Here is a 24,323-nt window from a genome sequence, read left to right on the forward strand (position 1 = left end):
CGACGCCTGCATAGGGAATCCAGAGGCTCCCCCTGACCACGACTGCCTGCTTCAAAGAACCCGACGCCTGGGAAACACACTGCACCCGCAGCCCCCAGGACCTGAAGGATCCGACATCCAGTGCAGGAGCGACCCCCAGGTGGCCCTCTCCCTAGCCCAGGTGGTGGCTACCACGAGGAGCCCCCCCTTGCCTGCATCGCTGAAGAGACCCCTGGGTCTCCCATTGAAACCTATTGCAAACCCGACGCCTGTTTGCACTCGGCACCCGGCCGCCCCCCTGCCACTGAGGGTGTACTTTTTGTGCTGACTTGTGTCCCTCCCGGTGCCCTACAAAACCCCCCTGGTCTGCCCTCTGAAGTCACGGGTACTTACCTGCTGGCAGACTGGAACCGGGGCACCCCTATCTCCATTGAAGCCTATGTGTTTTGGGCACCACTTTGACCTCTGCACCTGACCGGCCCTGAGCTGCTGGTGTGGTAACTTTGGGGTTGCCCTGAACCCCCAACAGTGGGCTACCTTGGACCCAACTTTGAACCCTGTAAGTGTTTTACTTACCTGTGAACCTAACAAATACTTACCTCCCCCAGGAACTGTTGATTTTTGCAGTGTCCAATTTTAAAATATCTTATTGCCATTTTTGCCACAACTGTACATGTTATTGTGTTGATTCAAAGTTCTTAAGATACCTGAGTGAAATACCTTTCATTTAAAGTATTGTTTGTAAATCTTGAACCTGTGGTTCTTAAAATAAACTAAGAAAATATATTTTTCTATATAAAAAACCTATTGGGCTGGAATTGTCTTGGGGTGTGTGTTCCTCATTTATTGCCTGTGTGTGTACATTAAATGCTTAACACTACCCTCTGATAAGCCTAATGCCCGACCACACTACCTCAAAATAGAGCATTAGAATTATCTCTTTTTGCCACTATCTTACCTCTAAGGGGAACCCTTGGACTCTGTGCATGCTATTTCTTATTTTGAAATAGTACATACAGAGCCAACTTCCTACATACTATCACTAAGATTAAAGTGGGGCATTAAATGCAGATTTTAGTGTGTACCAACATGTACATGTCCTGTCATTTACAGGGCATTTTCCCCTTGCACATTTCAAGGCGCTTGGAAAGCTGAAATTTATAAAGGGGAAATGTGGAGGTGCTTTATCACATAACCCTTAATTCAATATGTGCAGTAAGAGGTATTACTCTATATATTGCAATTAATTAGGTCGGCCATATTTCAGACTGAGTTAGAAGCTACAGATACATGTGAATCTTATAGAAAGATACTAGAAAGACAGGACAACTGCTGTTAGGTGTAAGTAACTTTCTCCTCTAACATTTGGATCATTTATAAAGTCACATGTTATTAATTCAAACTGTCAGCTAATACACAAAAAAAAATTAAGCTCACTATCTTAAAGAGGTAGAAGAGCACCACTTGCCTCATTGCAGACTCCCTGCTGGACTACTGTTTAGACAGAAGTTGCAAATGCTACAGGCAAATCACAATGGAAAAAGCAACACCACACGTTCTTCAATTTAGAATGCTATTGACAAAAAAAACACAGGACCGCCTGATGAAGATGATATGGGGCCTGGTGGTAACTCAGCCATTGCAAATTATATTCAATTAATTCCAGAAAAGAAAAATAAAGTTATTGCATTCAAAGAAAATACACTTTGATCTGTAGAGTCGACTTGTTGGGCAACATGCCAAGGTTTCAGTATTCAGTTTGTCAAAGTCACCCTGCTAACTAGGTAGGTCTCAGTGTTCTCCCCACCCACCCTGTTTCTGAAAGGTAAACTCAAAACACTGGTGCCTACACAGATGTAACTCACTGACAGAATCAAATTCAACAAAACTGCCAGGCCAGGTCCTCCCTACATCAGAAACAAGCATCCTGGGACCGGTTTCAGGGTTTCTTACAGTGTCAATGGATTCAAGCTAGCCTGGCTCATGAGGGGTGATACCCCAAAACTGATCCCATGATGCTCTCAGCTGATCAGCTCAGGGCTCGAGAAACTACTAAACATACAGCGAACATGGCAAGAGTGAAAATAAAAAAGACCAGGAATTAAATGGGAGAAAGGCAAGAAAGTATTTCTGTTTTTTAAAAAGGATATAAAGCTGCACTTTCAGTCAGGGTATTCCAAACAATCGGCAATATCTGCTGCATGGAAGACACCATATGCTTGGGGAAGTTCTTCACCAGAGCAGTCACAGCCTGAAAGACAGAAGGACAAATAAAACATGAATAACAAAAACACAACAAAATGCTCCTTAAGACACCAACACAGACGATCACTGAATTCTGTCTTACTAAGACATTTGAGCAGCCTGCTATCTGTGCCACACACAGTACTCGTCTATACCAAGCCTGCCTTATTTTCACAAAGCAAGATATTGCCAATTCACAAGGAGACAGAAAAGAAGCATGTGCACAGCATTAGGAAAGCTGAAAATAAAAAGGACATTTCCAACAATCGGAACTAGCTGCTTCAATTTCTTTTGTCTCCACCAGGAAGTAATTATACACGTGTGAGAAGGTGAGTAGTGAGAAAGGCACATCACTAAGAGTGCAAGAATTACTATGAAAACAACTTCATATTATTACGCTAATTTCCTCACTATGTGTGGACGGTTTTCAGCCAAAAAACAGACAATAGTAGCTGCTATGATCAACACAAACCTATTTAAAGAGGTTTGTTAATATGACCTGATGAAAGGGTGTGCTTTGCAGACCTAATCCAATCAGTGATTACAAAACGTGTGAGGTTGTTGATCAGCTAGTTACATAGATCAACCTCCTATCTTCCACTTTACACTTCTGCTACATTTCACCCATTGTGGTTTATCATTCGTGCGCGTCTCCTTCGTCACTCTTCGCATTTTATTTTTATTTCCATGTTATTTGTAAGAATGCGGCTTCCAGACCTGGTTGTTGACATTCAAGTCACTTGTTATTTGTGCACACATTTTTTTTCTCTATTTGTACCAAGCTCTTACTCTCCTTGCATGTTCAGGGATGAAAACCCGCTGCCTGGGAGCTCTATGAATGTAATGTACTCACTGCAAAATTGCTGTTGTAAGGAAATCCTTGTCGCAGCTTGTTAAGACTCTAAAAGATCCCCCCCCCCCCCCCCCCCAAGTCATTTCACATTTATTTGTACTGCTTTATTTTAAAAATTACCAACACTCTCACAGTACATCACACTTTATCTTTCTCTATTAGCAACCTCACACTGGCTGGCTAGATTAAGTTTAAAGCCAATCCTCCTCATCTCCTTCCCTTGCACTATTTTGGCTCTGCACTGAATCTACTCACAATGGAGAACCTGGTGCCACTCTTCCTTTTCAATAATTCTTACTGAATCTACTCGACTGCAATGGAGTCATTGGACAAGGATGGCTGCATTAGGGTTGAGTGACCCAAGGGTCCACCGTAAAGTCTCATGTAGTGATAATAACCATCCAATACTACGTGGTGTCGGAGCCTGAACTCACAGGAATATTAATAAGGAAAACTGATACACTGTGTTATGAATTGCTACAATGTGTGTTATGCTGCCTCACATATGATAATTTAGGCGGTGGAAATTGTTTGGGACCGAGTTGGCCAGTGAACCCTGTCATTTTGGGCTACACACTTCAGGACCCTTTTGATATCAGCTTTACTAATACTGCATTCCTTGAAGAATGTTAACTCTCCATGGGGAACCTAGAACAGAGTTCTGGTCTTTCACAAAGAAAAGCAAAAAAGGTGCAGGATGGTCAATGAAAAGCAACCAAAACAAGAACCATCTGAACATGATGAATGTGTAACTGTTTGTCACATCAGTAAGTCAGCACCAGGTGGGTACCTGGTTTCCATCCCTGCCATGTGCTAATGTGATATGATGCTCCCAATCAACTGTACATTTTATGCTTTTATGCACTTTATATCGCTCTTTGTGCAGCTGCTTTTTACAGCCGGGCTTGAGATATTTGCAAAGCTTATCCTCCCTGGAAGTGTGTCTTGCCCAGCTTAGTTATATTGTGGGTTCTATTAAAATTAGGAAGAGATATGTGTCAAATTAAATAATTGTGGATGTTTTTAATTGAATTAGTGCACTGACTTACAAATCTGGATGATTGTGTATTGTAATGACTTTTACATGTAATATGTATATGTTTTTATTCTGTGTTTTTATGGTCTTCTGACCAAATAAAGATTTTGACTTTGACTTGATGAAGTTAGCAAAACTCCAAGCACCGAGCTCATCAAAGGGTAGGCAGAACCAGAGCAGCACCAAAATCTAAACACTGCCAATGTGCAAGAGGTTCAAGAGCCAGAGGTGTGAAAGCAACATCCAAGAGCCGGCATAAAATGAACTAACTAACAGACATACAAGCTCATGTATACACAAGTACTCGAAGGAGACCAAACACTGGTAAGCAGGAAAAGTGTAAGGATGTGAATTTTTATAACACAGAATTACCATCATTATTTGGTATAGTAAGAAATATTTACAAGTAGTTCTTGGAAATGCAGAAAAGAGCTTCAAACACCTAACACAGTAAAGGAGTTGGTGAATTTGTTCCCTTTTATGTGAATGTAAACATGGAACTAGTTAAGAAGAAAGGCTCAAACGGAAGGCAAAAGTGATACAATGGAATCATCATGCCTCTTCATCCCTGTAAGGTCTTCAATATCCAGAGAGCTAACTTCATATTCCAGAAGGCAAAGCTGTTGCTTAAGGGCACACACAAACCCTGAAAATTATTTCACCAGCTCAGATTTTTACCTGTTTAACTGCAGGGACTGGTGATGATATGAAACTAAAATGTCTTTCAAAGTAATGCCCTCACATGTACCAAGGCAATTTACTTACAACAAACATATCTTCTGCTGATTACAATGGATTCCAAAGTGGGCGGACACCTATATAACATTGTCAAGAGTCACAGCTTTGATAAGGCCTGCTTAGCAACAGAGTCCCAGTGCAGAGGTAGGTAGACTAATGCCATGGGACCTTACAAGACACTCAGTCATAATCCATATGGCCCATTCACTCCTCAGCACATGCAAATACATCATCCTTTGATTCCTCTTGCCCTATGCAAGAACACTATTGCAGCAATACTTTACTGAGGGATTCAGACAGTCATCATGAAACATAAGACACCAAAAACATATGAAGAGGCTGTACACAAAATGCATGAGCGCTTGAAAATAAAAAGAGCTCCTCACAGCATGAAACACATTGGTAGTAGCAATACTATGAGGGTGTTCAATAGGGCTAACACAATCCACAACTTAAGTAGGGGAGTCATCCCATCTAGGACTCAAGTGTGATCAGCAGGTCTCAGGCTGCACTCGCTCAAGCAACTGAGCTACCTTGTTGGTTTCTAAGGAGCACTGTAACAAAGAAACCAAAGTTCTTAACAAAATTAACTTTCTCTGGTGAACTGAGCCAAACCTATCCTACTATCCCCAGGGACCAAGGGAAAATCAAAACACTGAGGGAGGTCCCCCTCAAAGAAAAAAAAAAAACACTGACACCTTCAAGAACTCATGAGAATATCAGCCCGATGTACAAACATTGTGCTAGCAGCAACTGTTCAGCAAAGCTCTGAGTTTTTAGGTTTAAATCAATTTTTATTGTATTTTGGGTAAACAGACAATACATAACAAATTCTTCACCTACATCCACAGGCAGGTGAGGTGTAACAGGGAATAAGTAGAATAACCAGGAGTGTGGGGGATAAAGAAGGGATTTGCGAGGGAAAGGAGGATGATAGAAAGATATCGGGGGAAAAGGAGGGAGTCTACTTGACGACTCCTGATAGTATGAGCAGAGAGGTGTTAGGGTTATGGAGTAAAGAGTCCATGTTGGGACACCACTGCCATGTCTCATGCGGCTCCCTGACCCGTCTGTGTGAGGTGGAGCACCCACAGGTAGATTGGAAAAGATAGCTTCCTGAATTCCTGAGATAAGAACCATTTACAGGGTCCTACGTCTTGTCAAATTGTGGTCATCTACTATCCACAACTGCTGTCAATTTCTCCATGCCCAGAAGTTCCCATAGTATATGGTGCCAGTCCAGCCGTGTTGGCGTCTTATCTGTCCCCATCACTTAAACACTATAACTTGTTTTGCTGCACAGAGGGCGATGGCCCTTCCCCTAGCCGATCGTAGGGGACATGTTAGTACACTAGGAAGGGACAGCAGGATGTAGCTACGGAACTGAGGCATGTCTGTCATACATTTAATTCATGTCAGTCCGTACATCAGACCAATATTGTTGTAGCTTGGGGCAATGCCAGAGAATATATATCAGGGTGCCTTGATGTCAGCATTGCCTCCAGCAGTCATCATTTCTACCTTGCTTCCATTTAGCTAATCTAGCCGACGTGCAATACCAGTAATACACAATTTTCAGTTGGGTCTCCATACTGGTGGCGCTACAAACAGACGTACGGGAATGGTGTAAAATATCGGACCACTCCATAGGGGAGAATGTGCATTCACACTCTGATTTCCATTGTCACTGTGCCGAGGATTTAGTGTCGGTCATCTGGGTGTTAAGAAATGCATAAATATCAGAGAGGAGGCCTTTGTCTGTGTTACAAGTAAGAAGCCATTTCTCAAATGGTGTGAGGAATCATCTGCCATGCGGACGTATGTGGGGCTGCAGACCCAGTGTCTAATGGGGACATACTGCCAGTGTGCACCTTGAGGGATACCACAGTTAGTCTGGATCTGCGCAAAGTCCATAAACCCATCTTGGTCAAAGAAGTCTCCTACCCTCTTGCACTTAGCGGTCTGCTATTGCGAAAATGCAGTTACCCGAAGGGCCAGTGGGAAATCGGGAGTCACTAGGATTGGTGTCAGTGAGGATATGCCAGAAGGAGAGCTTCCGTGTTATCTGTACCTTGTCCCAGGCGGTCATTGTCATCCTAATTATAGGAGAGCTGTATTCCCCTGGAGGTCTATGTGGTTTGAGGAGTCATGGTAATTTCTAAATGTGGATCCAGGCTACTGATTGGGCAGTAGAGCACTAAAGCTTCTCATTGCGCACCCTAGACCATTCTACTAGATATTGGAGCTGTGCAGCCTGGTAATATCACATCAAATAAGGAATATCCAAGCCACCCTCCGTCATAGTCAAATATGCTTGTTTCTCCGCCGTGCGTGCCTTCTTGCCCGCCTGTATAGAGTATTCAATTAAATGCTTCAGTTTGCTGATGACATGTGGGGGAGGCTGTAGTAGTAGTGTCTGCAGAACATAATATTTTGGATAGTAGGGTCATTTTAACTGCAGCATGTCTATTCAGCCAAGAGAAGATGTTTCCCTTCCATGACTGTAAGCCTGACCCAGTGGTGGAGTGCAACGTGACATAGTTATGTTCCGCTGTTCAGGGGTGTATTTGCAGGCCCAGGTACGTGACCCCATTAGAGGCCCAAGAGAAGAGGAAGAGGTGCTCTAATTGGAGCTGATCACCCTGTGTGATGATAAGATTCAAAGGCTGTGATTTCTGAAGATGCACTGTAAAACCCGAGGCCCTCCTAAAGGCTTCCAATTCCTGCATCAGTGAGGGGAGGGATGTGAAGGCTTGGGTAACTGCTATCATGGTATCATCTGCGTATACGGCTATTTTATGTTCCATGCCTCCCATGGTAACTCCTGCAGTAAAGGGGTGTCTGCGCAGTCATTCAGTGAATGGCTCCACATATAAGGCAAAAAGGAGAGACGACAGCCCTGTTTGGTGCTGCGTGCTATAGTGAAGGGATGCAACAGTAGCCCACTGGTCTGACACTAGCCGTGGGATTCGAAAAACTGCATTATATCCAGCAGTGAAACTGTGCCACAACCAGTTTTGGTCAACACCAACTGGAGTGTCGGCCAATGCACATGATCAAACACCTTTTTGGCATCGACAGAGCAGGAGCGCTGGTGTACGGGCTCGTGGATTTTATCTCTTAGATGGCACAGGTGCTTGGTATTGTCACTGCAGCCCCATTCACGAATGAAACCGGTTTGGTTTGGGTCAACCAAGCCCTGCATGTAGGGAGGAAGAGAGGCTGCCAGTGTGCTAGTAAAAACATTTGTGTTTACGTTTAACAATAATATGGGGCGCTATAAGGAGGAGTGCAGAGGGCCCTTTCTCAGGTTTGAGGAGTACCATGAAAATAGCTTCCCTCAGTGAGTAAACCGGAGGCACTGCAGGAGTTATAAAGGCAGGCAAATATGGGAGCTAGCGTGGTTGCAAAAGTCTGAGGCGTAGCAGTCTTGCCCAGGTGCTTTACCCAGTTGCAAGAAGGCAATAGCCATCAGTACCTCGTTGAGCTGGATATCCCTGTCTAGTTGTGAGGCATCTGCAGTTCGAATGCAATCCGTGAGAACCTGAGTCAGGTACGCTTCATTGTCCCCTAGATTATGTTTCTCTGCCGTATACAGTTTGGCATAGAAGTGTTCAAATTTGCTAGGAATTTGTGCATCTTGGTATACCCCATCTCCCTTCAATCTCTGGTATTCTCTGTTTGAGGACCTGGGCATGCAGCCAATGCGCCAGGAGGCACTCTGCTTTATTACCACAGCACAGTATTGTTTAGTAGGAGGACAGCATATTCCGCTTTATCCACGTCGTTCAGGGAATGAGCTCTTTTCAAGCTAGTGTGAGTTGGCGCCGTACTCTTTGGGAGCCACTTTGTTTATGTGCCTCTTCTAAATCTTTCACCTGACCTCCAAGCGGAGCAGTTTTTCTTTTCTGTCTCTATTAAGTCATGCAGCCATAGCCTTTAAAACGGCCTTGTATCACTGCTTTCAATGTGTCCCACAGTAAGACAATGGACGTGTTGGGGGTGTCATTGGTGTGGATAGTTTTGTTGATTTCAGATATGGTGGACTCATGTGTCAATAACATATGTTTGACGCACCATAAGCTGGACTGTAGCATGAGGTCTGGTAGGCACAGTGGCGAGGTGAGAAAGAAATCTAGTCTAGCATAAGTTTGGTGGGCTGCAGAGAAGACCTTATAATCTTTCACTGGTGGGTGATGCAAGCACCACATATCCACCAACCCCCATGCCCCTCAGCCATTGAAGGCCTATAGGTGTGAAAGCACCGGTTTGTCCAGTCCTCTGAACCAAATGAACTAGGAGTGTGTACAGACCCACATTAAAGTTCCTCACCAAACAATGGTATCTGTATCAGGTTTGGCCATCACCCTGCCCATTGCTTCCAAAAGGAAGACCTCTTGATGGTCATTGGGGGCATAGACATTGGCAAGTGTGAAAGTGTATGTATTAATCACCATGCGCAAGGAAAGTAGTCTGCCTGGTAGTTCAGCTTGTGTCTGGATGACCCGACCAAGAAAGTGTTAGGCCAATAGGTTTGCCACACCTGGCTCTTTTACTGGACCCGAGAGAAGTATTGGTGGTAAAACCAACGGGACCATAAGCGAATCCAGTCTGCTGTGAGAAGATGGGTTTCTTGAATAAGGCAATATCGCATTTGGAGTTACTAAGCATGGAGAGGAATATTAGGCGCTTCACTGGGGCGTTAAGGCCTCAGCCGTTTAAATTAATTATCTTTCTCATGTATGAGTGTGTAGGGAAGTTAAGCATGCAGGTGTGGGTCAAAGAGCGGCGCTTCCATCCCAGCGGGTCTGTACAGCTAGAAAAGGGGGTATATAGTATAGAACCATACAACTGAGACGTTCCCCTTTTGGAAACACAATATACCAGGCGCGAGGGCTCCATGTTGTCGGCAGTTTGATATCTATGTGCTGGATAGTAAGTGGGGTCGGAGCTCCACTGAACTGAGAAGTGTCAACTAGAAGGTTGTTGTGCATCTGGGATTTGAAGCCAGAATCGGGGTGGACCTCCAAGGTTGAACCAGTAGACCGTGAACCAGTAGACCGGTGTGACACCAACATTATGTCCAGTCATCATTCATTATCAGGATTTGACATGTCGGTGTTGGGGCTGACACAACAAGGTTGTTCTTTCTTTGGGCTTGCCGTTTAAGTGGACTTGGTGGACTATTTTTTGTGGCCGTAAGGGGCGCAGCAGTTTAGTGGAGTGTTGCGTTGGGCTTTGTGTCTTTGGGTGAGTGGTCTCCTCCTCTTGGGGTGCCTCAATGCCCAACACAGAATGTGCCTCCTCCAGGGTGCGGACAATGGGGGCCTCATTATTGCAATGAAAAATGAGTCTGAAAGGGTGGCCTCACTTTCCCCCAGAGGAAGGTGGTGGCACGCCGGAGGGCCCTGCTGCACTGTAGTGTTATTGGTGACAAGTCTTGGAACAATCATATCTTCCTTCCCTCGAAGGAGATAGCTTTCTGATCTCATACTGCTGCCGTGGTAGCTTCTTTCTGACTGAAGTAGTGTGGATATGTCAGGATATCATGGGGCAAGCCTCGGGATTTAGCTGGTCGGCCTGCTCTATGAGTGCAGTTCAGAACAATGTCTTTGTCCGCCAGATCAGGTGCGACATGGAGGAATAGGCGAATGACATAGTCCTCCAGTTTTCCGGAGTCTGCTTGCAATGGAACCCCTTTGATTCTAATATGTGAGCGTTGTGATCTATTTTCCAAATCTTCCAAGTGGTATTGCAATTAGTCATTGTTGCGCAGCTCTAATAGTTCACGTCAATGGACTTTTTTTTTTTTTCTTCATTTTTGTGAATTTCATAATACACAAAAATTAACTATAATGAAGTACAAAGTACCTCACTTCAACAAAAGAAATAGACTAAATATGATCCCAATAGGTAACATTAAGATCATAAGAAAGAAGAGAGAGAAACAGAGAAGAAAAATAATCACCAATAAGAAACAAATGGGCCATCACACTCAGCCAGCACAGTTTAAGCAATATCTAAGGTAACCCTCCCCCAACGTAAAACATACCCCCCACCAAACAAACATATAATGCCACAAACCCCAAATAATTAATCATCCCATACTAGTCCTAAAATGAAAGGACTCAAAGCTCTATCTCAATTAAATGGATTAAAGAAGTAATCCCATGCCAAAGGAAAACAGTCAATGATCACAAAGTCCAAAAAAAAAAAAAACAAGCCTCATCAAAAACATGGATTTCATCCTGAACCTTAGAAATTTGGTGGTCATACGTAGACAGAATATAGAGCTCAGCTATCCATTCTTAATGCATGGGCAACTGTGCTGTACGCCAATGTCTCAAAATGTAGCACAGCCATTTTGTCCAACTCCTCAAAAGGGATAAAACTAGTTGAACTTATTGTTTCTCATTTAGAATGCCAACATGCATCTACTGCAGGATGTGAACAAAGTATGTGATACATCACACGCTATGCTAGAACCTCTCCAACACTCCACATTGAGAAATGAGCTTTATACAATTTGAAAGGAGACCAGTACCAATTATGTAGAATTTTAAAATAAGCAAACTTTAAGCACACTTCACTGAGTGAGTGATCATGGTACTCTAAGATTTCCTTCCAGTTGCCCTCTAAGTATTCCACTCCTAACCGCTCCTGCGGATAGGATTTCTCTGCACAACAATTATCACACGAGTATAAATTATGAATAAGTATTTGGTAAATATTAGACACACCACCTATCAGCGAAGCTGAGAGGTGAATCGGATCTCACCCTAGTTTACCTCTCAAGGAATGCTGCACTTGCCAATACTTCCAGAGCTGTGACTGGAGAAAGGAGAGTTCAGATATTATTGACTCAAAGGAACAAAACACGTCCCCATCAAGGAGATCTCTAATTGATATGATTCCACCTTTCGTCCCATACAGCACTTCTGATTGACAGCTGATCAACAGCAATTCCCTCATTGTTCCAAAATGGCGCTTCCTTATGAACTGTGCTATGCACTCTGAAGAGTCAGTGCGAATCTCTCCAAGCGGACCACATACCCCTTATGGTCGGAGGGCAAACAAGGGTGCTAAGACACGAGTATTGTACAAGATACCTAAACCCATAGAAGTCTTAGCAATATTCCACTCCCATGCCACCTAATGTGGCTGATCATCAATAGGAGGCAAAAGATAAGCAATAAATTTATCATAAAGCAATAAATGTGGAGCCAAATAGTAAAGCTGCATGTCAGGAAGCCGAAGACCACCTGCTCTGGAATACGCATGCAATCTTGACTATTTAAGTTGTGCTTTCCTGCCTGCTCAGAGAAACCTCTTTATGCTCTGATTTACAGCGAGGAGGACACGCGCAGGAATAATAAAGGACAGCATGCAAAAAAAAGTTACATCTGGGAGCCGTCACCATCTTAATCATCTGTACCCTACCCCAAAAGGAGACCTGTAAGGCAGACCATCTCACAAAGTCCTGTTCCATCTTATCCATCAATGGCTGGATGTTATCAACCACCATACTATTTATCAGCAGACACAAAAACTTCAAACCTGATGAGACCAAAATCAACTTGTATGGTTTTCTGGTTTCTACTTGAGTGAGATTGCATCACTTAGATCAATTTATTTTATACCCATAGAAGACAGAAAAAGCCTCACTTATCATGAGTTATGGAACAGAGGAAGCTGCCCCACTCAGTCAATAATATATCATCCACGTACAGTTATGAATTTGCAAGCACCAACAGGCGTTTCCACACCCTGAACTAGAGGTGACTGACGAATTGCTGCCGCCAATAGCTTAAGTGCTAGAAGAACAACAAAGGCAACAGCTGGAAGCCCTGGCACATGCCTCACGAGATGTGAGAGAGGTTAAATAAATGAGTACCACAGTCAATCTGCGCCAAAGAGGCTGTGCATAGCCACTGAATTTAGGACAAAAAAGCTACCTATCCCTGCCCTGCTTAAGGTACAATAAAGCTACCCTCAACTCAACCCGGTCAAAAGCCTTTTTCGCATCCAAAGAGAGCAGAAGTTTATCACCTGAATCATTTTGTACTTGGCATATTACATTGGACAAAAGACGCATGTGATTACGAGAAGAACGTCCTGGTAGAAAACCATCTTGAGAGCCATGTATCAAGTTAGGCAGAACTTTCTTGAGGCAAGTTGCAAGGACCATTCATGTCTGCATTGATGAGCGAAATAGGACGGTAACGCGCACAACTAGAAGGCTCCTTATCGGGCTTCAAGATTAGACGGATGATCACTCTACCATCATCTCCTGGAGATTAATTACAGGGCATACTCCTGCTAGCCTCCGAGCTCTTCTCCTTTGTGATCTTCCCCTCAAGGAACTGTGTATCCTCTGCAGACAAGTTAGACAAAGATACCTTATGCTGAAGCGATAAAGAGGTGCCTCTGAGCTATAAAGTGCTGAGATGAAGCATGCATAAGTTTAGTTGATCTCCACTGAGTGTGTGAGTAAATCTTGAGTTTCGCTATGAATAGCAGAATTCACCTCTCGCTGGTGCAAATGAACTGCAAAAAGCGTGCCTAAATTTTCGCCTTGCTCATAATGACTCCATTTTCAGACGATGGAGGGCATATTCTGCTTACGTAGTGAAATGGTATTAAGATCATATGTTACTCGTTCTAACTGACAGAGAGAAGCTGTTGTGGGATGTCACACATAAGCATCAGTGAGATCACACCTCCCTCTCAACTCTAGATTGCGCACCAATAATTTCAAGCTTACGGATCGCTGAATCATGCATCAGCATACCTCTCAAGGTGGCCTTCCCTGCTGCCTATAACATCTGCGCTGAATTTGTGGGGGGTACATTTTCTAATAGTAATTGACGTAAATGGCAAAAAAGTTTTAGTTTACTCTACGAGGTATGGAAATTTAAGATATTCAGTCTCCAACGCTTTCATACAGGGGACACATGTCCTAGATCAATTTCCAGAACTGTTAGGGCATGTTCGGAGATTCCCCCCAGGGTTAATACAACAATCTCTTAGGAAGCCAAACGAGACATGGCACATTAAAAAAGTATATCCGGGAACAAGTCCCATGGACACAGGAGATAAATGTATACTCTCTATCTTTAGGGTGTGTCAAACGCTATGGATCCTTAAAACCATGATCATTCATTACATCATTCAAGGTTGCTCTATCCCTAGTGTTATCTCTATCTGGCAGGAACAGTCTAAATGTGGATCAAGCGCTCTATGCCAGTCTCCCCCAATAATTGTCTTGGTGGAACCAAACTCAGTCAACAGTCTGGATGGCATTAAAAAAAAGGCTGCCCAGTGGTCCCTGGGCCGTGCGATGTGTTATGTTTACTCTGGCGGTTGTAGATGTGTTAGGAGTAGTTAAGGCAGGGTTGGACCTGCACATCCCTCCGTCATCATGTGCACCATTGGGTCCATTCTGCCTAAAACGCACTTGTGCCAGTTGCGCTTCTTACCGCTAGCATTTTGAAGTCCTCAGCAGAGGAAGGAGCCAGGCGATTCATTGCAGCCATCTGGGGTCATACAACTTAGGGCACTGTGGCGGCCATCATTTTGGGTGCATCAGCACGCCTCCCCTTGGGCCAGGAAGTACTCCTGTGTGCTGCGTTGTGGCTTTCCGGGGGGGCCCCACTGCATCCTAATGTGCGCTGGAGGTTGTCCCAGAGCACACTGCCCCTGCTATTTTAGAAAGAGGGGCGGGCAAAGCTCCGTGAGGATGCAGCTACTTGGGCACCATCTTGGACACGACCCTCAGCTCTCCTCAGTTTTGATTCTAAAGACAGAAAGCTCAATAAACCGTAATCAGTGGATACAGAGCAAAGCAATTTTCGGAGTGCAGTGAATATTGTAGCATCTTAATTGTAATGCTCAGACCTGCCCCTAGGGAGCACCCTAATAAAAACAGAATTTTAAGAAACATGGTCATGTAACCATATAGTTAGCCACTAGAAGGCATACCATGAAAACAGAATGGCAGAAAGTTATACAGTGTAACCATATATGTAACCCAGGGGCGGCTTGTGCATTGTCTCCCCCCTCCAGCAGCTGCAAAACCTTTAAAAGAAAAGGATAATAAACTTTGTTTACTATCCTTTTCTCTTAAAGGAGCAGGCCACGGGTGTGAAGCGCAGCGAGGGGGGGAGTGCTCAGCACTCCCCCTCACTGCACATGTATGTTTGGTCAGCCGTCTCTGGCCGGCCAAACACACATGCGCAGTAGGCTCTCTCAATCCCAGCAACACAGTTCTGCCTCGGAGCACCCTGACGGAGCACTCCCAGCCAATCCTGACACTGTTTTGAGCAGCGTCAGGATTGGCCGCAGGGCATGCTAGGAGCCTGTGCCTGCAGCAGCGACGAAGGACAAAGGAGCAGCGCACATTGGAGGAGGTACGCGTTTTCCTTTTTTTAAAATTTAATTTTTTGTTTGCACACCCCACGCGCGCCGCCCTGCCCCTTCTCGTTGTCACAGCCGCGACAGATGTAATCCCTAGAGGGCGTAGTGCCTTACACATTTCCAGGCCTAGCAAGTCTACTGCAATAATATTACAAACAAGGCCCTTAAAACACAAACTGTGCCCAGCTGTAAAACAGCTGTTCAAGTCATGAGAGAGCTTAAAAACACATTGAATAGTGGGAGAGAGTACTTTTGCCCCCCCCCCTTCCACCCCACCCAAACCTAGTGAGAGGACCCAGAGATGACCTAGACCGAAAGCGAGCGTCCTGCTGAACAGTTTGGTGGTGGTCCCATTGTCGCAGGACCCCCACAGGTTGAGTTCTGGGGGAATTTTGTTTTTAATGAAATGCTCCACAGAGCGTTATGGGGCGAGTTTCCCAAAGTGCAGTGCATACTGTAGTATCAGCTCTCCCGCTGTGCCAGGAAAGCTGCTTTGAGGATTTCTGCATTTTTTTCTGTCTTAAATGTTCCAGTTTGTATATTTTTCAACTACTAAACTTGTTGTGGTACTCATGTAAAACACTGCTCCAATCGAGTTTGCGCTATATGAAACTTCACATCCTCATGTAAAGCGCTCCTCCAATCGAGTCTGCACTATATCAACCTTTTTATTTTTATTTTTTAAATGAAAAGGAACAAACAACATGTGTGACGCAGCGAGGCAAAAGAAAAAAGTAGTACACCACACTAAAGTATATGGCTGATTATGCAATAATACATGTAAGAGTGCCAGTCTCCAAGGTGGCAACAAAGCAGCCTCAAGGCAGGACAAACGTAAAGCATTTACCTACAAAATCAAGGAAATTTGGAAAGGCAGGCCAAGGAATGAATGAAAGTGATGGGCGTGAGATAGGCGTGTTGCAAAGGCCACAGATGTAGCTTACATGTCGAGAGACATCGCTTGCAAGCTGCCTAGGCTCGACCTAAAAAAAAAGTAGGAGGGGTAACTAAACAGTACAACCAAGTTTAGATCAATCAAAACGATGGTTTGGGGGTGTGCTGTTTCCCATGAGCTAAGTTCCCTATGTACCCACACTACCAGGACAGGACTTTCTTAATAATGACACAAGGAGAGAAGGTGCAGAATGGACATAAAAATTATTCGGCAGCACCTTGCCATTCTAAACATAAAACCAAAAAGTGTTACTAAAGGAGGAGCTGGAACTGGCATGCAACATTGAGATAGCATGTGTGACATGCTAAGCACTCCCAGGGGATCCGCCTACAAAGCAGGGAACAACCCTATAAACAAAGAACTATTAACACAGGTTGGTTTCAAGATCTACCCACACAAGGACTGTAGGAGCAGGATCTCTTAGCATCCAAAACAATTGCTAACAGAAAGCAAAGAAAAAAAGATAAGAAAAGCAGCAGCATAAAAAGAAGCATCCAACGCTGAGTAGGCCTTAAAAGAAACAGAATCTGAATGTCCAGATGAGGTCAGTTACTATGCTTGCGTAACAAGGGCTGTTAAATTCAAAGTGCTAGTGCAGCCACCTAGGCATAGCTCATTCATTGACAAAGACTGTAATGAGGAAGAGGGATACAGTGATAAGCGAATTCTTGGAAAAGCAATGTGAACTAGAGAAGCAATAAGGAAAAACCCTGAAACACATGGGGCCTCTTATTCCTAGGCTTCCTAATGCCTGCCGAGAACCTCATATTCATATGTAATGCCCCCAGTGGCACTTAGTGTGGCTCACCTTCTGCAGCCCTTTTTGTATCAAAACTCGTGGCTATCTCAACAGTTAAAATTGGGACTTCATAAAAATTACCAAGTCTTGTTCATCAAAGCCAACTTCCAACCCTTATTGAGCTGCATAGGCGTGCAAACCTCAAAATGACAAAACCCCTCAGAAAAGATTCCCAAATAACAATTTTTCAGGCCCAGTTACAATTGTTTTTAAATTTATTTGGGGCTGTTAAAACATTTGATTTTGTATAAAGTGAGCTTAAACATATTATGTGTTATTCTTTTTAACTAGTTTGCTTACTTTAGCTATTGATTCTATGTCATGACCGAGAGGTGAGGATCATGCATTTTCTTTCTTTAATAACTGAGCAGCTCATCAAACGTGTTAACACAACCAAGGACTACAAAACCCATGGATTCTTAGAGAAAAGAACATACGCCTTGTGACCAATTAGCACAGTCAGTCATTATTATAACCATACTCACAAAACGGCACTTTTTTTGCTGCTCAACAGTCGGCTAAGTGGTATTATTTGAGTAGTGTTATGTTACTGTTGTGGTGTGCATTATGGATAGTTATTGGTTGGTTATTAACGGGTACAACAAAAAACAAAGCCTGTGTCCAATGTGGGAGGGGTGGCTCAAGCACATTCTTTTAAGGTTTTTCTTGCAGTCAATGTTATGGGCTATATTATTTTTATGTTTAAATAGAGTAAATGTTGTGAAAGTTGCAGGATCGTCATGAGGCACCCAACTGACCACACAACACAAAAGAGATGCTGTTTGAACCTTTCAAGACATCAGTGCTCTTTGTGTTACCTTTAGAACTTCCATTTTAAGCCCACTATCTGCAGTGGGCCCATCAGGCATCCGGAGGCACTGGACAAAGGCCTCAGTGAACTGCTGCACCACAGGGAAGATGAGAGCCTTGGCTGCACCCTGTTTAGGAGCAACAGAAACTGATTATTAAAGGTACATTCCATTTACAACTATTACCTTACAACTAGCAAAGCAGGTAAAACACAAACTTTTTAACCACCTCCAACATACAAACATTAACAGAACTGGAAAAATATCTGATGAATGAGTAGTAAATTACCAAACGGGAAGTTAAATGCAAATATAATGAGTGATGTGGTGAGTAATACAGTGTGATACATTCTATTTCTTCTGTGACCAGGAGACCTTCACCAGCAAAATAAACAGCTGTTTTATGACAGCGTGGGCCGAGGTCTCTAGGTGCAGGCACGAGTAGAGATCTGCTCTTCCAGACATATATCAGGACATGCCCTTCTGTCTTGCTCCACACAATGATTTCAATAAAAACAAAAATCAGCAGACCTTTTGTAAAGATGAGGACACACGTAATCTTGTATTTCTTAAGTTTATTTCTCAAGCTGGTCCACACATCCTTTCTCAACGGTCTCCCATATCAGAATGCCTCAACCTCCAACCCCCAGGTTCCATGTCCCCACATTCTACATTCCACCCCTCAACCTTCCACTATACTTAAACATACAACACACTTTCCCTCCTTAAACAAAACTAAGAAAAGAAAAATAAACATTAAAATACATATAACAACAGAATACAGAAAATGTATTGTAAATCAAAACATAATGTAAACACCATACTTTTTTTCTAAACAAAGTCTTTGAGCTTTGCAGGCTGTCGTCTCGTCCTGACATAGGACTTTACACGTGACGCAACAGAATTATAATTCACAGGATGATAATTCACAACAGAATGATCATCCATAGTAACATTACCATTACTGTCACCCAACTCCATATTAGCCTCTCCTTCACAAGAACCATTCTCCATGACTTCCTGTTGTTCACAACTTGCCCCTTTTTTTATACAAACACCAGATTGCATCCCACTTCCAAACATCACTAACGGATCAGTTCCACAATTTCCGTCATGATACTCAAAATTACCAGCACATTTTGCCAATCTGCTCACATTCCACACTTTACCATCCTGTGTAACAACACTTTTTTTGAACACTTTTACAACCTTCAAAGCCCTGCCAAACTTAGATGCACCTTTCCTCACAAAACCTGGCTCACGCACCTTTACCCAATCACCAACCGAAAAACTAGGTTCCCTCACCTTCCACTTGTCATCATATCTCTTCTTAAATTTCTCTTGTTTCCCCCTCACCCCTTCTCTAACTCCCCCTCACCCTTTCTCTAACTTCCTCCACTGAGATATCCTCCCAGTCCTTACTCAGTTTCTTCTTAAACCACCACGGACACGATTTAGACACAGGATGTCTTCCTTTCAGTAATTTGAATGGACTCACTTCCGTGGTACTTTGCGGGGTAATGCGATAATACCACAACTTCTCCCTTAATTTCTCTTTCCACATTCCCCCAAATCCTCTTGCCCAGTAAATACTATCCTTAAGAACTCGATTGAATCTCTCTACTTGACCATTCCCTTGAGGATCATACAGAGGTGTAGTAACATGTTTGATATTACTATATTTAAAAAAACTTTGCATTTCACCAGAAGTCATTTGGACGCCATTATCCGAAATCAACACCTCCGGATATCCTTCCCTAGCAAATACCTCCTTGAAAAACTCAATAATAGCTGCAGATGTCGCCTGAGCAACCAACTTCACCTCTGGCCATTTGGAAAAATAGTCAGTTAACACCAAAGCATAACGTGTATCTGTTGGAAGAGAAAAAAATGGTCCAGAAACATCAAAACCTAACTTCTGCCAAGGACAATTCGGCCAGGGAATAGGTTCAAGGGGAGCAGGTACTGTTCTCAGCATTTTCTCCGCATTTACACACACACAACACTCCCTCACAACCCGACCTGCCATTTTGTCTAAACCAGGCCACCAAAAACAAGTGCGTATCAATCTTTTCATAGAAGACATTCCAGGATGACCACGATGTGCCAGTTTCAAAATCACATCTCGCATACCCTTGGGTGGAATGCACTTCCCATTCTTAAACAACAACCCACTCTCTATATGCAATTCATCCCTAACTTTACCATATGGTTCTAACTCAGCAGCTATACAATTCCTTCCTGGCCAACCGTCCCTCACATATCTCTTAACCTCTTGGAAAACTAAATCCTCCTCATCACACTTCATCCACTCATCTTCATGTATACTACCAAACTCGGCAGACATGTATCCAGACACAGAAGATACCACATCCCTTTCCACAATACTCACACCTTTCCCTTCATCCTGTGGAAGACGAGAAACAATCCGCTACAGCATTACTTCTACCCGGCACATACTCCATTTTAAAACAATACTCTTGCAACCTGGAAACAAGTCTGGCAATACGGGCAGTGGCATTCCAACCTCCCCCAGGAGATAAAATACCTACTAAAGGCTTATGATCTGTCTGCAGAATGAAATTGGACCCCCAAATATAGTCCCGAAAGTGCTCCACAGCCCAAATGCATGCTAGCAATTCCTTCTCAATTACTGCATACCTTCTTTCTGCATCCGTCAATGTGCGAGAAGCAAATGTAACATTCCATTTGTCTCTCCCACATCTCTGAGATAAAACCCCACCAATCCCATACATGCTTGCATCAACAGTAACTATGCATTGTGCCCCCACACAAAAAGGTCTCAAAGTAGGCGCCTGTATTATCTCTTTCTCAATCCTCTCAAATGCATTACTCTGTTTTTCTGTCCATACATATTGGACTCCTTTTCGCGTAAGCTCCCTCAAAGGCTCCATTTTTGTAGCAAAATTCTCAATAAATTTGCTATAATACTCACACAAACCAGTGAATGATAATAATGTTTCACGATCATCAGGAGCAGGAGCATTTACTATTGCTTCCACTAGGGATCGTTTTGGTACAACACCTTCTCCCGAAATTGTCTGACCTAGGTACTCAACAGATTTCAAGAAGAATTTGCACTTCTTCTCCCTTAAAGTCAAACCATTCACACTCAACACTTTACAAACATTTTCTACATGCAGTTTGTGTTCAACTTCATCTTTTGAGAAAATTCATCCTGAAAACACTTCACATATTTGTCCATGTCTTTAAACAAATGAAACATCGCTCTCTGGAAGACTGACGCTGCTGACGCCAATCCAAACGGCATCCTCTTAAATTGGTATAACCCTTGCGGGGTGATAAACGCCGTGAGATGTCTAGAATCTTCCGTTAATTCACTTTGGTGATACGCCGATCTCAAATCCAATGTGGAAAAAATATTCGCCCCCTCCAACATACTAATGACCTCATTTATCTTGGGTAAAGGATGGCAATTCACAATGATGTTAACATTTACAGCTCTCAGATTCACACACAGTCTCAAAGAATTGTCAGATTTTCGTGCTAAAACGATCGGAGAAACCCACTCAGAGGATTCAATCTCTTCTATCACACCCTCATTCACAATATCTGACAAGATCTTCTTTAATTCATCTCTGACACTAATGGGAACATTCCTAAGTTTCTGAATTACAGGTTTGGCATTAGCCTTGACTTTAATTCTGTGGCTGTAGTTGATCAATTTGCCCAATTTACTAGTGAAAACTTAGAAGTAATCCACTCTGTTGCCTCCCTGGACTCTATCACTAATACAGGTTCACTACACCGGGGATTCAAAATTACAACCAATTTTCCTTGGTCCCTCCATCCTAGGACATTAACCCCCTTAACTGCAACATACAATTTAATATTGGCACGTCTCTCTTTAAAAGTGATTCCAGTTTCAACAAAACCAGTCACATCAATAGTCCTCCCTTCAAAACTTTCAGCAATAATATCTGGTTCCTTCAAATAGGTCAAATCCCAAATTCCCTCAAAGACTTGCTTAAAATAATCTTGTGTAACAATTGTCCAAGGTGACCCCGAGTATGCCATTAACTCCAGCCTCCTCCCAGCGATTTGTACCTCACATCTAGGTCGTTTTATCTGTTCGCACCGTATTTTATCCCCATGCTTGAGTGACAACACCATGCCCTTTTGCTCATTATCACCCTTCAGCCAATCATGACCATCTTTACCACTACTAACACACGCCATCTTCCCTTTGGCTACATAGTTACTTTTCTTGAAATCTTTACATACCTGAGCAAAATGTCCCAACCTTCCACATTTCATACATTCTTTTCCAACTGCCGGACATTGGGGCGACGATGCAAGATGGTTCACACTACCACAACGGAAACAGGATAGTTTCTCCATCCTATCTTGTCTCACCCATTTCTTACCTACACCAGTATTCTTGAAACCAGGATTACCACTCGAATTACTACCCATCATTGCACCCACCACCTCAGATTCTATATTATTAACTTTATCGACATCCTGTACAGATCTCATCCACTTCTCAGATTGCTCTAGAGCTTTCGCACTAGAGATTACATCTTGCAATTTAGGATCCCTCATAACCCACAGATGTTCTTGGATCTTCCTGCTTTTCACATGCACTATAATTTGATCCCGAATCATCTCATCAGTCATATCACCAAAATTGCAATCGTAGTGCTGTTAAAAACTCATCAAATGTCTCATCAGAATGCTGTGCCCTAGTATAAAACTTGAATCTATTTAATGCCAGACTTGCAGTAGGTTTGAATCTCTTCTCCAATCTCATTAGCGCTTCCTTGAAAACGTCCACTTCTCCCTCCGTATGATCTGGTAACAGTACTGGTGGTAAAGTTCTGAAAACCATCTGCCCCTCAGAGCTTAAACAATGTAATAAAATATTTTTCTTCCTATCTTGTGACATTTCGTCATCAGTAGCTTTCATATAAGTCAAAAACTCTTCCTTCCACCTAGTCCAATGCAATGGTGGTTTTCCCTTGTTCTGTAAAAACTTTGCAGGAGGTTCAAACCGCATCTTTTCTCCCTTTTCCTTTTAATAAGTATATTTAAATATAAAAAGGGGGGAGAAAAAAATATGAAAATAAATAAATAAATAAAAAGAAATTTATGTAAGTGACTTTAGTTGTTCATAAAGTTAATGAATATTTGTCACAAAGATGTTCCTTTTTCGCATTTTTCCTTTAAAGACCTTCTTTAGTGACAATAATAGAAGAAACCATCCGATAGTCCTCTGTTTATGTCTAGAAGACAAAGTCCCGGCTCCGCCCAGAACAATATGCAGAGAACAGCACAGACGGCAGGAACAGCAAGAAACAAGTGTACTCCAACACAGGGCTGCGCAAACAAGTAAGGTATATTGCTAATGTAATCCTCAACACGGCAGTCTTCCACTTAAATTCAATCCGGTACGATGCGAAGATTCGCTACTGCGCGTAGAGCACAGAATGTACAGTACGCTCTAGGATCCAGAAAAGGATGTCGCGCCGCGCGACCAAACCCACAACGGCAGTTCAAACGGGCAGGCAAAGGCAGCGAAGAAGGAGGAACAGAAAGCACCAAAATAAAATAAAAACTGAAAGCCCACCTTCACTGCCGTGCCTCCATATCGCGCACCCGTTCAATTCATGTGTTTCCTTCTGTTGAAATTGCGTGAAGTACTACTCCTTCACCTCCTCCGTAGTGTGCGCCTGGAGTACATCCTGTCAAACCTTTAAAAGTCCACTACTTCTTTCATTGAATCTTCCTTTCCCTCGTCGCCAAAATGTAAAGATGAGGACACACGTAATCTTGTATATCTTAAGTTTATTTTCTCAAGCTGGTCCACACATCCTTTCTCAACCGTCTCCCATATCAGAATGCCTCAACCTCCAACCCCCAGGTTCCATCTCCCCACATTCTACATTCCACCCCTCAACCTTCCACTATACTTAAACATACAACACCTTTGTATATTTGCCCAAGTTAAATTAATCGTATTAGGTCTATCAGCATGTCTGAAAAAAACAACCAAAAAACAGTTTGGTGGTAGGCTTGCATACTTCACATAATGTAAGAGAGGCAATTTTTACATCTTTATCTACACTTGATTAAGTAGAATACACAGTTCTAGAGATTCAGGATGATGTCTCCTTTATGTATTTGGCAAAGTTCTATTTTCTTGCACGTTTGTTTTAATTTATTTATCCATTATTTTCTATATGATTTACTGTAAATACTCAAAGCAATCGCTTGTCATCTCTCCTAAATTCTTTTTAATTAAAAAAGTGTGCTTTTCACTCTCATTGCTTAAATATTTATCATTTAGAAGTTTGTGACCACTAATAACATTGTGGGAATACCTCTTTGGGACTTTACTGTATTCCTGTCACACCAATCTAGTGTGGCCAATATTGCACATAAAGTACAACATAGGCGGCATAAAGTGATGATACTGATGGATTTGGACCATTTTAGTCAACGTTTTTGCA

General features: G+C 42.9%; 1 protein-coding gene across 1 annotated transcript in view; it reads right to left on the minus strand.

The window, feature by feature from the left end:
• The window catches only part of IPO9 (importin 9), a 567,644-nt gene that overhangs the window by 480,729 nt on the left and 62,592 nt on the right, over window positions 1–24,323 (minus strand). The window contains exons 7-8 of the mRNA XM_069239031.1: window positions 17,839–17,958; window positions 2,130–2,230 (exon numbers count right to left, since the gene is read on the minus strand). Of these exons, the coding sequence (XP_069095132.1) occupies window positions 2,130–2,230; window positions 17,839–17,958 (221 nt within the window). The remainder of the gene's footprint in view (window positions 1–2,129; window positions 2,231–17,838; window positions 17,959–24,323) is intronic.

The sequence above is a fragment of the Pleurodeles waltl genome, chromosome 6 (assembly GCF_031143425.1).
Source record: "Pleurodeles waltl isolate 20211129_DDA chromosome 6, aPleWal1.hap1.20221129, whole genome shotgun sequence".
Taxonomy (NCBI): Eukaryota; Metazoa; Chordata; class Amphibia; order Caudata; family Salamandridae; genus Pleurodeles; species Pleurodeles waltl.